At 38.8% G+C, this 12,376-nt stretch overlaps 1 protein-coding gene across 4 annotated transcripts in view; it reads left to right on the top strand.

Moving 5' to 3' along the window:
* The window catches only part of tpm2 (tropomyosin 2 (beta)), a 55,974-nt gene that overhangs the window by 17,434 nt on the left and 26,164 nt on the right, over positions 1–12,376 (top strand). For all 4 annotated transcript variants that reach the window (XM_039780683.1, XM_039780682.1, XM_039780684.1 and 1 more), the window contains exons 3-5: positions 7,547–7,680; positions 9,842–9,959; positions 10,943–11,013. In XM_039780683.1, coding sequence (XP_039636617.1) covers positions 7,547–7,680; positions 9,842–9,959; positions 10,943–11,013 — 323 coding nt within the window. The remainder of the gene's footprint in view (positions 1–7,546; positions 7,681–9,841; positions 9,960–10,942; positions 11,014–12,376) is intronic.

Here is a 12,376-nt window from a genome sequence, read left to right as displayed (position 1 = left end):
GTCCTGAGCATACATCGCCGGTCCCCTGTGTGACATCCTCAGTCTGTGTGACATCATCATCTCTTTCTCTTTCACTCGCTGTCTGTCAGCTGCTCATTGTTCGCCTTCTTCTAAAATATAAGAAACACTAAAGCACAACCAGAAAACCCGAGACGTTATAAATGTGGTGTTGCACCGTTATTTCTGAGACCAGAAGTGTCGGCGAGTTTCGGATATTCTGTCCAATAAACAAGCGACCATCTTGATCGTGTGACGTGTGTTTACAGTGTTTTGTGCGTTTGACAAAGGGCAGTGTGAAATCAAACTGAATCAAATGAAAAATGCAACAATGTTGCAACTTCACCCCAGAATCGCACCAAGTCTACCGAACTATGGGTGTGAAAGCGCCCTTCATTTTTTTTTACAGAAATTGAACTCTGAATTGAGTCCTGCAATTGCTTCACATCGGAGTAACGCGAAGATGAAACATTAAAGATCATGGCTGTGCCTATGTACAGTGTATTGTGTTTGTATATAGAGCTACATCCTTCTGAGACGTTCTACCTGGCCCCAAAAAAATTTAAATAAAACTACCGTAAAATTCAAACTAAATGAAAACTTAAACTTTCTGAAAAACTGAAACTAAACTAAAAGTAGCAAACACGTGTTGAAAACTAACCAAAGCTCAAATGAAATCCAAAAGTCAAAACTAAAATAAAGTAAAAGCTAATTCTAAACTGTAATAACCTTGATACTGACGTTCATGTGGAACCCCTTTGACACTGTGCGCTAACGTAAGTATTGTTTAGTAAAGTAGTGCTACAATAGGGTTTATCATAATGTGTACCACACACAAATATAAATCTATAAAACTATTAAGTATACTAAACTGGTATTCTCCTTTTTCACACAATGTTGAACACTATTGAACGGGGACATCAGGGCCAGACAAACACAGGTTAGTCCAGGACAAAAGTTTATCCAACCTTTTTTTACAGCGCACTCGGGCCCACAAACCTAGTTGTAACTACCCACGTTGTTGATGGAACATGTTGGTGTACTGCAGCTACACGCTACACACCCTGAGAGGAAGTACTCGTCTGTGTATTCAGTGTTAAAGTGGGGCATCGTTTTGATTTGAACAATTCTGATTCCAATTCCGATTCTTCCTTTCAATTCCCGTTCTTACCGATTCTGATTCTCTATGGGGGTGGAGTTAAAACGGGTCACATGCTTATTTCACAGATAAAAGGAACATTGATTTTGAGTCAATGGTGGTTCACAGTTTTACCAGGCTTCTTAAACGTAAAATCAAGCCACACTTAAGAGCGCCCCTTACTGTGCTTGCTTTTTTTTTTTAAACGATTCCAAGTTGGAACCGGTTTTCGATTTCCTATCCTTGCAAAAAGTGTCCCCAAAATCCCCAACCTCAGTATCTGCACAGCTACCTGAGTGAAGTTTCACCATTCCTAAATACTGAGGCTACATTTACATCGCTATGTTTTGGTTTTTAAGTGGAGTTTTGAGCCCAAAGCGATCTCCGTGCACCAAGAGTTTTTATCTCCAGTAGAAGAACTAATCTCTGTTTAAACTCATCAACATTCTGGTATACTGGACATGGTAGTTACCATGGTAACGTTAGTAGCTTAGTCTCAGAGAATGAGACGTGGTGAACAATAAGACCCAATCAGGAGGAGAAACGTTGGCGTCAGTGACAAGTCAACACAACCCCGCAGATTCCAAACCAAAACGGGTCAGTTTCCTAATGTCTCCGCTTTAGGGGCTCAGAAACACCAGAGCAGGGGGAATGAGAGGGGGAAACGCCAGAGCAGGGGGAATGAGAGGGGGAAACAAAGAAGATATTCCTTTATAAACTAAAATGTAGCAGTGTAGATGTAGCCTGAGTGTTTCTTTGAACTTTCTCCGCTGAATATATGCAGAATGTGCTTTGAAGAGCAGAGCCAGTCATTATGGATAGTTATGTCTTTAGTGCTGCTTTCCATGATTCATGGGTCATAGCATTTATGACCAATTATAGTGCAAAATCACTGAGTGATGCAGGGAGGAGAGAGGCCTCAATCTGTTTGTCCTGAAAGGAATGGGACCTTCCTGTGTTACTGCGATGCTACCAAAGATGGAAAAGAATTGAAGCAAGGCATGGATTTGTTTATGCTTCCACTGCTTCTCTCCAAACATGAACCACTCCCCCTCCGTTCATTCACTTCTGCACATTTGTACTGTACATGCAGCAGGAGATACTATTAGAGATATTATTTACTGTAAAAGTCAAAATATGTAAATTTTTTTATAGTCATACACCAGATATAACTGAGGGCTTTGGTAATACACTAATAATGACATTTTTTTTTAGCTTGAGCCAAATTAATCTTTAAATGTTCTAAAGCAGGGGTCTTCAATGTTTTTTAAGCCAAGGACCCCTTAACTAAAAGAGAGATGGAGCAGGAACCCTCATCGCAAAAAATGTATTAAATTGTATAAAAATAAAGTTGCATATTAAACTGGGCCTACATGTAGGGCGGCCTAAAGCCTTTATACATTCTTTTTTTGCACACAGGGCTCGACACCACTCTAACTCAGCACACTATCACCCTCTACTGGAGGCGCTGCAACGTAACACTTGTCTGTCAACCCACACAGCACAAACACGGCACTCCAAGCGGTGCCAACGTCAACCCGCCTCCGGCTCGCCTTCCCCACTTTTGGCTTTAGCAGGGGCGTGGCAGTCATTTCAGAAGTGAGGGGGGGACAGATTGTTCAGGAGGAGGATTTTTATTGTAAGATCCATAGGCGGTGCAGGGGATATGTCCCACCCAATATTTAGAAGAGGTAGCTTTGTCCCCCTCAAAAAATACAATTGGTCTTGGGAGAATAAATCCACATTGTCACTGTTGTTTTGAACGTTTGTCGTTTTTCATGACATTTTTGAAAATTCTTTTTAATGTTTTCAAAAGTTTAATAACAGAGCTTTGTATGACAGAATTTTATACAGGCCAAAAAACTGAAAATGTTCTGTATTTTAACTGTAGCTACCGGGCAAAGTCCAGGTAATGAGCTACCAGTCTATTTCTGTTATTTCACAGATTTTTTTTAAAACTTTTTTTCCACTTGAATCCCATTTTCTGCATTTCTACATACATTTAGGGACTATGATGATATATAATCCAGGAAATAATTCAGTTGATCATAATGATAAATTCTTCCAGAATGAATAGTACTAAACTACGTATAAGAATATGATTTTTTACTTTCTTGATTGTTTAACATTGAGACTTATAAACTTAAACTTAAGAAGAAGATTTATTTATTTATATTAGGACAATGCACATTAATCAACATTTCTGTAAATGCGCCAGTGTTAGCCAGACGGCTAATTTTCAACTGCAGTCCTAGTTGCATGCATGTTTTTATGGTGGGAAGAAACCGGAGCGCCCGGAGGAAACCCACGCAAGCACGGGGAGAACATGCAAACTCCACACAGAAAGGCCTGGGAACTTAAATAATATCAAACTAGTTGGGGGGACACAAACGGGATTTTGAAAAGTGTGTGTGTGTGTGTGGGGGGGGGACATGTCCACCCTATCCCCAGTGAGAATTACGCCCTGAAGACATTCAATCAATTGACAACCTGAGTAACATTCACACTTGCTACTTATGGTGCGTTCAAATCAACTCAGACGTGTTGTGCGGGGGACAGAGGGCACCGTCATGGAAAGGGTTTTAGCCTGCTATATGCTGGTATGCTGGTAGGAATATGATTATGGTAATGTTAATGATAGATGGGCAACCCATCCCTCAAGGGAGAAGTGGGCAGCCATTTACAGCGCCCGGGGACCAACTCCAGATCTGAGCCAGTGCCTTGATCAAGGGCACTGACTGGAGAACCTAGTACATGTTTTTGATAATGGTTGATTTGTTCAAGCCGGCCGAGTTAAACATGGACACTAATGGATCCAAATTGAATTTCTATTATCTATGAATAATGTATAAAATTAGCAAGGGATATGACCCGAAAAGTTCTCTACTTCTTCCTACCCCTTTTGAACATGAACAATATTATTTGAATTGCTTATTTGAAGGGAAAAAAATGGTGCACCAAAAGGGATGTTTACATGTCTAAGCAGGCTACATTGAGATCAATGATCAACCAGACTCAAGTCAATTATAGCCTATGTGTTCACATCCATGGGCATTAAAGCTGATTCTGACTGATTTATTTGAATGTTTATTTGTATAGGGACAAGTAGCCTATGCAGCATAAACCAATGCCACACACCACAGCATTTTAAGCCTAAATAATTTGCCATGCCCTCTCTAGATGGGCCTTTAAAATACATACAACTCAACAACAAATACATGAGACTAAAAGATAAAAACTCAGAACATAACAAGAAAATACAGACTAAACTGTACAAGACACCAACTAATACAATGAAGCACCATAACACAAGAAGCACCCCATTATTCATGACTACATGACTGCTCCCTCTTATAAACTCTCTGATAAGGGGGTGATTATTTGATTAGTAACGTTGTCCTAATAGTACCCTAATTAATGGGAACAATTCAGTAATTTTAGTTCACTAATTATTTATTTGAGAGGACAAATTATTTGTCAGAGTTAAATAAGTAATTACAAGGTACAAAAAGCTAAAAACTATTAATAATAATACATGTGCACGATTGGTGTTAGATCAATTGATGTTTCGTGTCATTTCAAAATAAGAGGCGTATCTATTGTACCTTCATCTTGAACTTATTTTATTTATTTATTTTTTCAAATATTAATTTCTTAAAAACAGAATTTCGAGAGATACACAATACAGGCAAAGTACACTTACATTTTCTCTCCACATACGTTGTGCAAGTATAAAACTCGTATAAGAGAGAACAAAAAAAACATGCAAAAACAAGAGAGAGTAAAAATTTATATCACAGTTTTAACAACTTAAAAAAATACTCATGAGTATATATCTAATCTTATTATTATAATGGCCACATTTCATATTCATAAGTGTAAATTCACCGGAAGAAACCATGCTTTATGCAGCAATGACTTCAAACAATACATTCAGTCAATTCAACACTCCCTTAAACAAAAAGCAATTAAAACTGTAACAGCTTGTACATTGTTAAACATTTTTATATAGATCTTTATTCCCCTTAATTGTGAATTTTCTTTTTTTTTTACATTTTTTTTCTTTTAATTGACAACATGCATTATACAGAAATCAGGTAAACAGAAATAGCACATGAACATCAAGTATACAAACTTATGAAGATAAAAATAAAAAACATACGAAGCAATACAAACGAAAATCATTACATAGAAAAAGAATAAAAAGAGGTACATGAAAACATAGCTAAATTTCCAGTAGAGCCAAAGGTTTCAGGGGGGAAAAGCTCTACAGTTTCCACAATTTTAATACTTTTTGTTATCCAACGATCCAAGTGACTTCAGTAGAGATTTAAATTCTATGAGAAAATGTACAAAATTTGGAGATGAATTAGAAAATTTCTGCTTGTGAATATAAAATGTGGCATAAGAGCCCTTTATTTTGAAATTGTAACCGGAAGAATCGTCGAGTTGACGCCGATCTATGCCCCTAACGCCGTTGCCACGGAAACGCCGTGACACCAAACGTTAGGAAGAGAGTTGAGTTGAGTGTTGACAGCATGGCGACGTTTGCCTCTATGGACGCGGTGAGAAGGAAAATCCAAACGCTGCAGCAAGTGGCGTACGAAGCGGAGGAGCGAGCGGAGATGCTGCAGGCCGAGGCGGACATGGAGAGGCAGGCCCGAGAGAGGGTAACGTTACGGTTACCGTTACCGTTCAAACAGCCAAACACCGCGGGGAGACCGCTAACCTTACACCGGGAGCTGGAGTTCATGAATTACCTTAACGTTACTCTCAATTTTCAAAGCAACCAACTGACGTTATAAAATGTAGAACCGCGCTGAAATAAATACATTGTAACTCTCTGGACGAGACGTTAACGGTAGCCTAAATGTCAATATGTACGTTTCAACGGTCGTAGCACAGCTGTACAAACGTTAAGCTAACGTTACTCTGAATATGTCTAAATATTCCATATAGGGTTATGTAGCCGACTTCGATGTGGCCAAAAAATAGCTAGCTAGTTAACATGTTTGAAAATGTATATTCATTTAAGTATGATGACCATACAGTAATTGGAGTTGGGCATTCCAGTTTAGGTTGAATTTAACTTTCTTAATTTGTGTTTTACTCAAATCTTTGGATGTAATTTGATATTGTACTTTTGCTTTCACTTAAGCCCAGTTGAGTCTGTTGAGCTCTCCGATGCTCCACCGGTTTCCTCTCAACTTTAGTCTTTGTTTTAGCACAGTGACAACTAACATTAGAGACATCCCAGACACAAACAAATGCCACATAATATGAATCACCATTTTTTTAGCTTAGAATTGATATCACGATTCTCTGCCACGAAGTGTAATGTTTATTGCGCACATGAACCATGACAAAATAAAACAAATTGGCAGTACCAAACATAGATATTTTTTTGGCACCTATAGCACATTGCACATTAGCACAAGCCTGTAAACACAGAGGCTTCAATGAATAAAGAAAATAAAGTACATCCTGGCCATTTAAGTACAGTTAGCAGGGTTCGGGTCCAACCTGCTTCCCTTTGCTGTGTGTCATCTCCCATCTCTCTCCCCCTTTCATATCAAGCCCCCCCCCCCATTTTTTTTTCTCATTATCCAAATGTATGGGCTAATTCTGCACCTTTAATCAGACAAGTGTGTCCTGGCTTTGCCATCAAAGGTATAAGCTGGTGTTTCTCAAAGAGCGGTACTACTACTCCTAGGGGTACTTTGGTGTAATGCATAATTTCTAAAATAATTTTACTTTTATAACTAGGGAGTTTAAGTGATGGATTTCAAACGTTTGATGTAGCATTTCATTGTTTTATAAAGGTTTTTTATTTTACCCAAAATGTTTAGTGCTGTTCAAGGTGTACTTTGCTGAAAAAATATTTCAAAGAGGGTACATTATTGAAAAGAGTTTGAAAACCACTGTTTTTAAGCTAAAGGTTTACTCCTGAGCAACATCTCAAATATGGATTATGTCTGTTCTGCCTCTGCAATATAGGCAGTCATCACTATCATTAGTAGGCTCTTAATTATAGTATACAGGGTTTTCCCTACCATTATAAGGCTTCGATTTAGCACATATTGGTCTAGTTATTCATCTCTTTCAGTAATTCAAGCATTACCTGGTGATGCCGCTAGAGCGGAGGTCAGCAGGGGTTACCATGGTTACGCGTCTCCTACGGCAAAGAGGCTCACAGGAAGTGACGTTGAAAATTACAGCTTAGTGCGTCCGAAAAGATACACACTACCGTTTTTTTTACACAAAAGTATGTAGAACGAGTTTACATGTTGAGTATGTAGTGCAGACTCAGAGTATGCATTTTTGGACCCAACCCATGTCTTCCACAAACCTAGGGATAACACTGGTGTTGTGTGTGTGTGTGTCTGTGTGTGTCCGTGTGTGTCCCTACAGGCTGAGGCTGAGGTGGCATCTCTAAACAGGCGTATCCAGCTGGTGGAGGAGGAGTTGGACCGCGCTCAGGAGAGACTGGCGACTGCTCTGCAGAAGCTGGAGGAGGCTGAGAAAGCTGCGGACGAGAGTGAGAGGTGAAGATCTTCATGTCACTTGAATTTTTCCCTTTGTGTTCAAAGTTAGTTGCAGCAGGGCTGGATCAAACTGTCAGGGGGCTCCCAGGATAACAAATAGCTGATTGGCCCATTGTCTCAGAAAGCAACATGTCAGTCAGTTTGTGATCATTTGATTCAATGCAAATGTGTGTAAGAATATCAGCGGTGGAACAAGTATTCAGATACTTTTGAAGTAAAAGTACTAATACCACACTGTGAAAATACTATGTTACAAGTAAAAGTCCTGCATTGAAAAGGTTATGTAAGTGGGTCAATGACATGACGCCTAAATTTACTGTCCGACTGCATTTTCTCCAGTTAAAAATGGTCTAGATTTATAGAAAAAAACATCATTTATATTTATTGTCTCTCCCCACATACATTTTTCAAAATTCATATGGCATTTCTCATTCTTGATGATATCATCAAGAAAATGTAGTTTAAGTATTAAAAGTAAAGAACTCTCCTCCCATGTTAGAAAGAGTAAAGGATCCAACCAGCTGTGTGTTTAATGGTCTCATCATCTCAGCGTGACTTGTAGCCGTTATATTGTCGGCTAGTTTACTTTAGAATCAAACATCAGATTTTATAAACTACATGTGTTCTGTGTGCAGGAATCTGAATGTGTAAATTAACTAGTAACTAAAGCTGTAACAGATGAATGTAGTGGAGTAACTAAAGTAACTGGTAACTAAAGCTGGAACAGATGAATGTAGTGGAGTAACTAAAGTAACTGGTAACTAAAGCTGGAACAGATGAATGTAGTGGAGTAAAAAGTACAATATTTCTCTCTGAAATGTAGCGGAGTAGAAGTAGAAAGTGGCATGAAATTTGTACTTAGTTACATTCCACCAGAGAAGAATATACACCATGTAAGCCTGTATTCTGTCACAGGGTCCTTTTTAATGCAGGAGCTACCTTTGAGGTTTATTGTGCTCCAGTGGTGAATATTTGTAGTTGATCAAACGACCACAAAGTCACCCCTGCACAGACAGTTGCCTGGTTAGTATTCCAGCCTTTACCCAATAAGAATAAGGCATACAGTTTAAGTTTTTCTTTTTGAGCAGTTCATTGATAACTTCTGGTGTAGTTTTTGTTGAGTGTCAGGCTGAAAGACGTTCCTCTTGGGTCAGGAGTGATGTTCCTGTGTTATCACCAAGGGGATAAGCCAGCCTCCGCAAAGCGTAGCTCCTATGGCGCCATTTTGATGCTAATAAGCATCACCTCCCGTTAGCATCCCATTGACTGCCATTCATTTTGACGTCACTTTGACAGTGAATAACTTTATATCTGAAGCGTTTAAAGACTCTATTTGTCCATTGTTTATTTCTAAAGAAACACGACAATGTATAAAAGGCTCCATTACCTTGTACCTCACGTTATGGCTCCGTAGTAAACGTTTTCATAAAAATAGGCTAACGATTGTGTCATAACCACGCGACTTACTGTCGCATAGTAGAGGAATTACCGTATAGTACAGGAGAAGCTCGCAGGCAATCAGGGGGGACGTGGAGACATAGGGTCAAAACGAAAAAATAATTAATCAGAATACTTGCTCCTACGCTCATGGACAGCTCCTACTCACGCTCTCCGTCTCTGTAAGATTGGGAATGATTGAGATTTCTCTCGGCACAGCTACCAGAAGACTTCACACTTTCAGACAGGTTGCTCACGTCACATCTACGTCTTCAAGCTCAGTTGGAGGCTGTGCAGTAATGCATACAGAATATACAAGAACTAATAAATTATAAATTGGATAGAATACAAGAACAAACATTTAAAAAAATTAAGATAACAAAATACAAAGGAAAGAATGTACAAACATATATATGTTAAGTACAAGATAAAAATGTACAACTAATTAAATAATATATACGTTATAAAGATGTATAGACGAAGAAGTAAAATCTGTGTTTGTGCAAGTTGCACTTAGTGCAGTATTGTGATTGATATGAGTCTTATCTAACACTCAGTGATGAAGTGTTGACAAGTTTTATTGCATATAGGTCTTTAGTGCGCTTGCATAACTGCAGTGTGAAATCAAAACTTACCGGATCAAATGTTACAATGTAAGAGAGAGATATGGATGTGAGAAAAGGTTTTGGGTTAACGGTGCTTTTCTGCTCCTCTCGTCACTCAGAGGGATGAAGGTCATAGAGAACAGAGCATCCAAAGACGAGGAGAAGATGGAGATCCAGGAGATGCAGCTGAAGGAGGCCAAACACATCGCTGAGGAGGCCGACCGCAAATATGAAGAGGTGGGGCAATCACTGGTTCTATACAGTGAAAAAGTGACTTAATCCTTGTGATGGCTTCCAGTCAACCATGCAGCTTTTTATTTTTCTGGGTCAAAATTTAAAATTACTTTTCTTTTTTTTTTAATGTTTTGGTCGTCTTTTTTACACTTAAGTCGCTTTTCCCGATGTTTTTGTCACTTTTTTTCAAAGATTTATCACTTTCCGTTCTCCCGACATTTTTGCCCTTTTTTCAAAGTTTTTTGTCACTTTTGTCCGTTGTTTTTGTCGATGTTTTTCTGCGCTTTCTTTGACGTTTTTTGCTGAGCCTTTGTACATGGGACGCACGCTCTACCAGGTGAACTATCCAGGCACCCCTCCCCCCCACATTTTGAAGCTTTTTCTGACATGTTTGTCATTATTTTCAAATGCTATAAAATTGAATGAAACACCTAAATTCAATGAAAGTAGTGAACTCATCATTTCATTTTACGTGTGAACGGTTGTACGTAGTATGGAACCATCCACGTTATTTTTTTTGACAATTGAAAGAAACCCAAATTTCTGATTATAGAAACTTTTTGAAAGTGGGTCAAATTTGACCCGAGGACAACAGGAGGGTTAAATAAAGAAAATTAGGGACGCTAAATCAAGTCTGAGGTAAAGGTGGGTTTGTTAATGCAGACCATCAGACACACAGTAGATGATATGTCAGATTATCCCATTCACATGTTAAGATAAAAATCATTTTACCAGACTAACTGTTAAGAATTTAGGAATTGGTTAAAGGCAGGTAATGACTTGGGACTTCATAGACCATCATCATCTCTGAATATAGTACATACTATACACAACCAGTAAAGTATGTAGTATGTAGTATGGAATTAGAACACAGTAATAGTGCCAGTGAAAGTAAATGCTGAAGGTTAGTGTAATTACAGATCCTCTTTGTAAACACAGTAGGAAAAGAGAATGGTTTCAGTTGCGTGTGTTTTGGATGTCTGCAGGTTGCGCGTAAACTGGTGATCCTGGAGGGTGATCTGGAGCGCTCGGAGGAGCGGGCGGAGGTGGCCGAGGCGTAAGTCAACACCTGCACCATGAAAACTCACACCGACACCAGAGCCACTGTGCATTATTCACGGGATCACTACTATGGCAACCTGTGATCTTACACATTCACTTGTGATTGACTTACCATCAAACAACCCCCCCTGTGTTTGTAGTGAGAGTAGTGGGAATTGTTAAGTGCTGCATGGACTCATCTAGTCTTAACGATTCTCTTAACAACTGCAATAAATGAATGTTCATGATTAATCTACTAATTATTTTTTTTCAGTAAATTGATTAATCATTTGGGCTATAAAATGCCAATCACAAGTTCCCAGAGTTTATTTTATCCCACAAACCCAAAGATACAAAAAATCAGCAAATCTTCACATCAGAGAAACTGAACTTATGCTTGGCGTTTTGCTTTGTAAATGAACTAAACGATTAGGATTAGGAAATGAGCTCACAGTGTAACATACAGTATCCCCTACTAGGGCTGGGCAATATATCAATATTATATTGATATTGTGATATGAGACTAGATATTGTCTTAGATTTTGGATATGGTAATATCTTGATATGGCTTAAGTTTTTTTATTTTCCTGGTTTTAAAGGCTGAACTTAGATTGTTCTACCTGTTCTATTATTTGTCTTAACCCACTCAGTCATTTTATCCACATTACTGATGATTATGCAGTGTTTTCCCCAGTGTATTGCAAGCCTGGTGGCCCACAGAGCCTATGTTGCATCCCACCAGGCCTAAACCACTGGGAAAAAAAATAGAATGTATTTTTAAGATGGTTTTTAGTTACAGTCAGGCGGCTCGTTTGGAAACTTAGACGTACTCAAATGTCCAGTTAGCCTTTAGTACTGACTTAATGAAAAGCCCTATGGAATCTGTCTCATAGCTTTTTTAAATTCACAATTTTGCAATTCCGTCCATAATTCTCTTATCATAGAAACTATTGGGCTCTACATTAATGCTGCCATCAGTCTGTGACTGGCCCCAGCCGGGCCATCATCGGAAAAAAAGACACTTGCCACCAGGCCTAACAATTTTTCTGGAGGAAAGCCCTTATGTATCTAAAATTTAATTGTGAAGATATTTTGTTAAAGCATCAATTGTCAACCCTACGATATCCTACGGTATTTGGTGAAGAATATAGTGATCTGACTTCTTCACATCGCCCAGCTCCATCCATTCAGCATGATAGTGCTAGACAACCAGATTTAGTCAGACACATGTAATAACCATTTTAACAATACTTCTGAAATCTGGGTGTGTGTTTTGATGTAATGCATGCATGAATACACCACCACCGCCTGTTTGGGACTTGTTGTCTGTTATTGTTCTATGCACTGTCCCCTCCCCACACCCCCGACCTCCTGGACTA

This window comes from Perca fluviatilis, chromosome 17 (genome assembly GCF_010015445.1).
Source record: "Perca fluviatilis chromosome 17, GENO_Pfluv_1.0, whole genome shotgun sequence".
In the NCBI taxonomy this organism is placed as follows: domain Eukaryota; kingdom Metazoa; phylum Chordata; class Actinopteri; order Perciformes; family Percidae; genus Perca; species Perca fluviatilis.
Note: the sequence above shows the minus strand (reverse complement) of the source record. Positions and strands in the feature narration are given on the sequence as shown.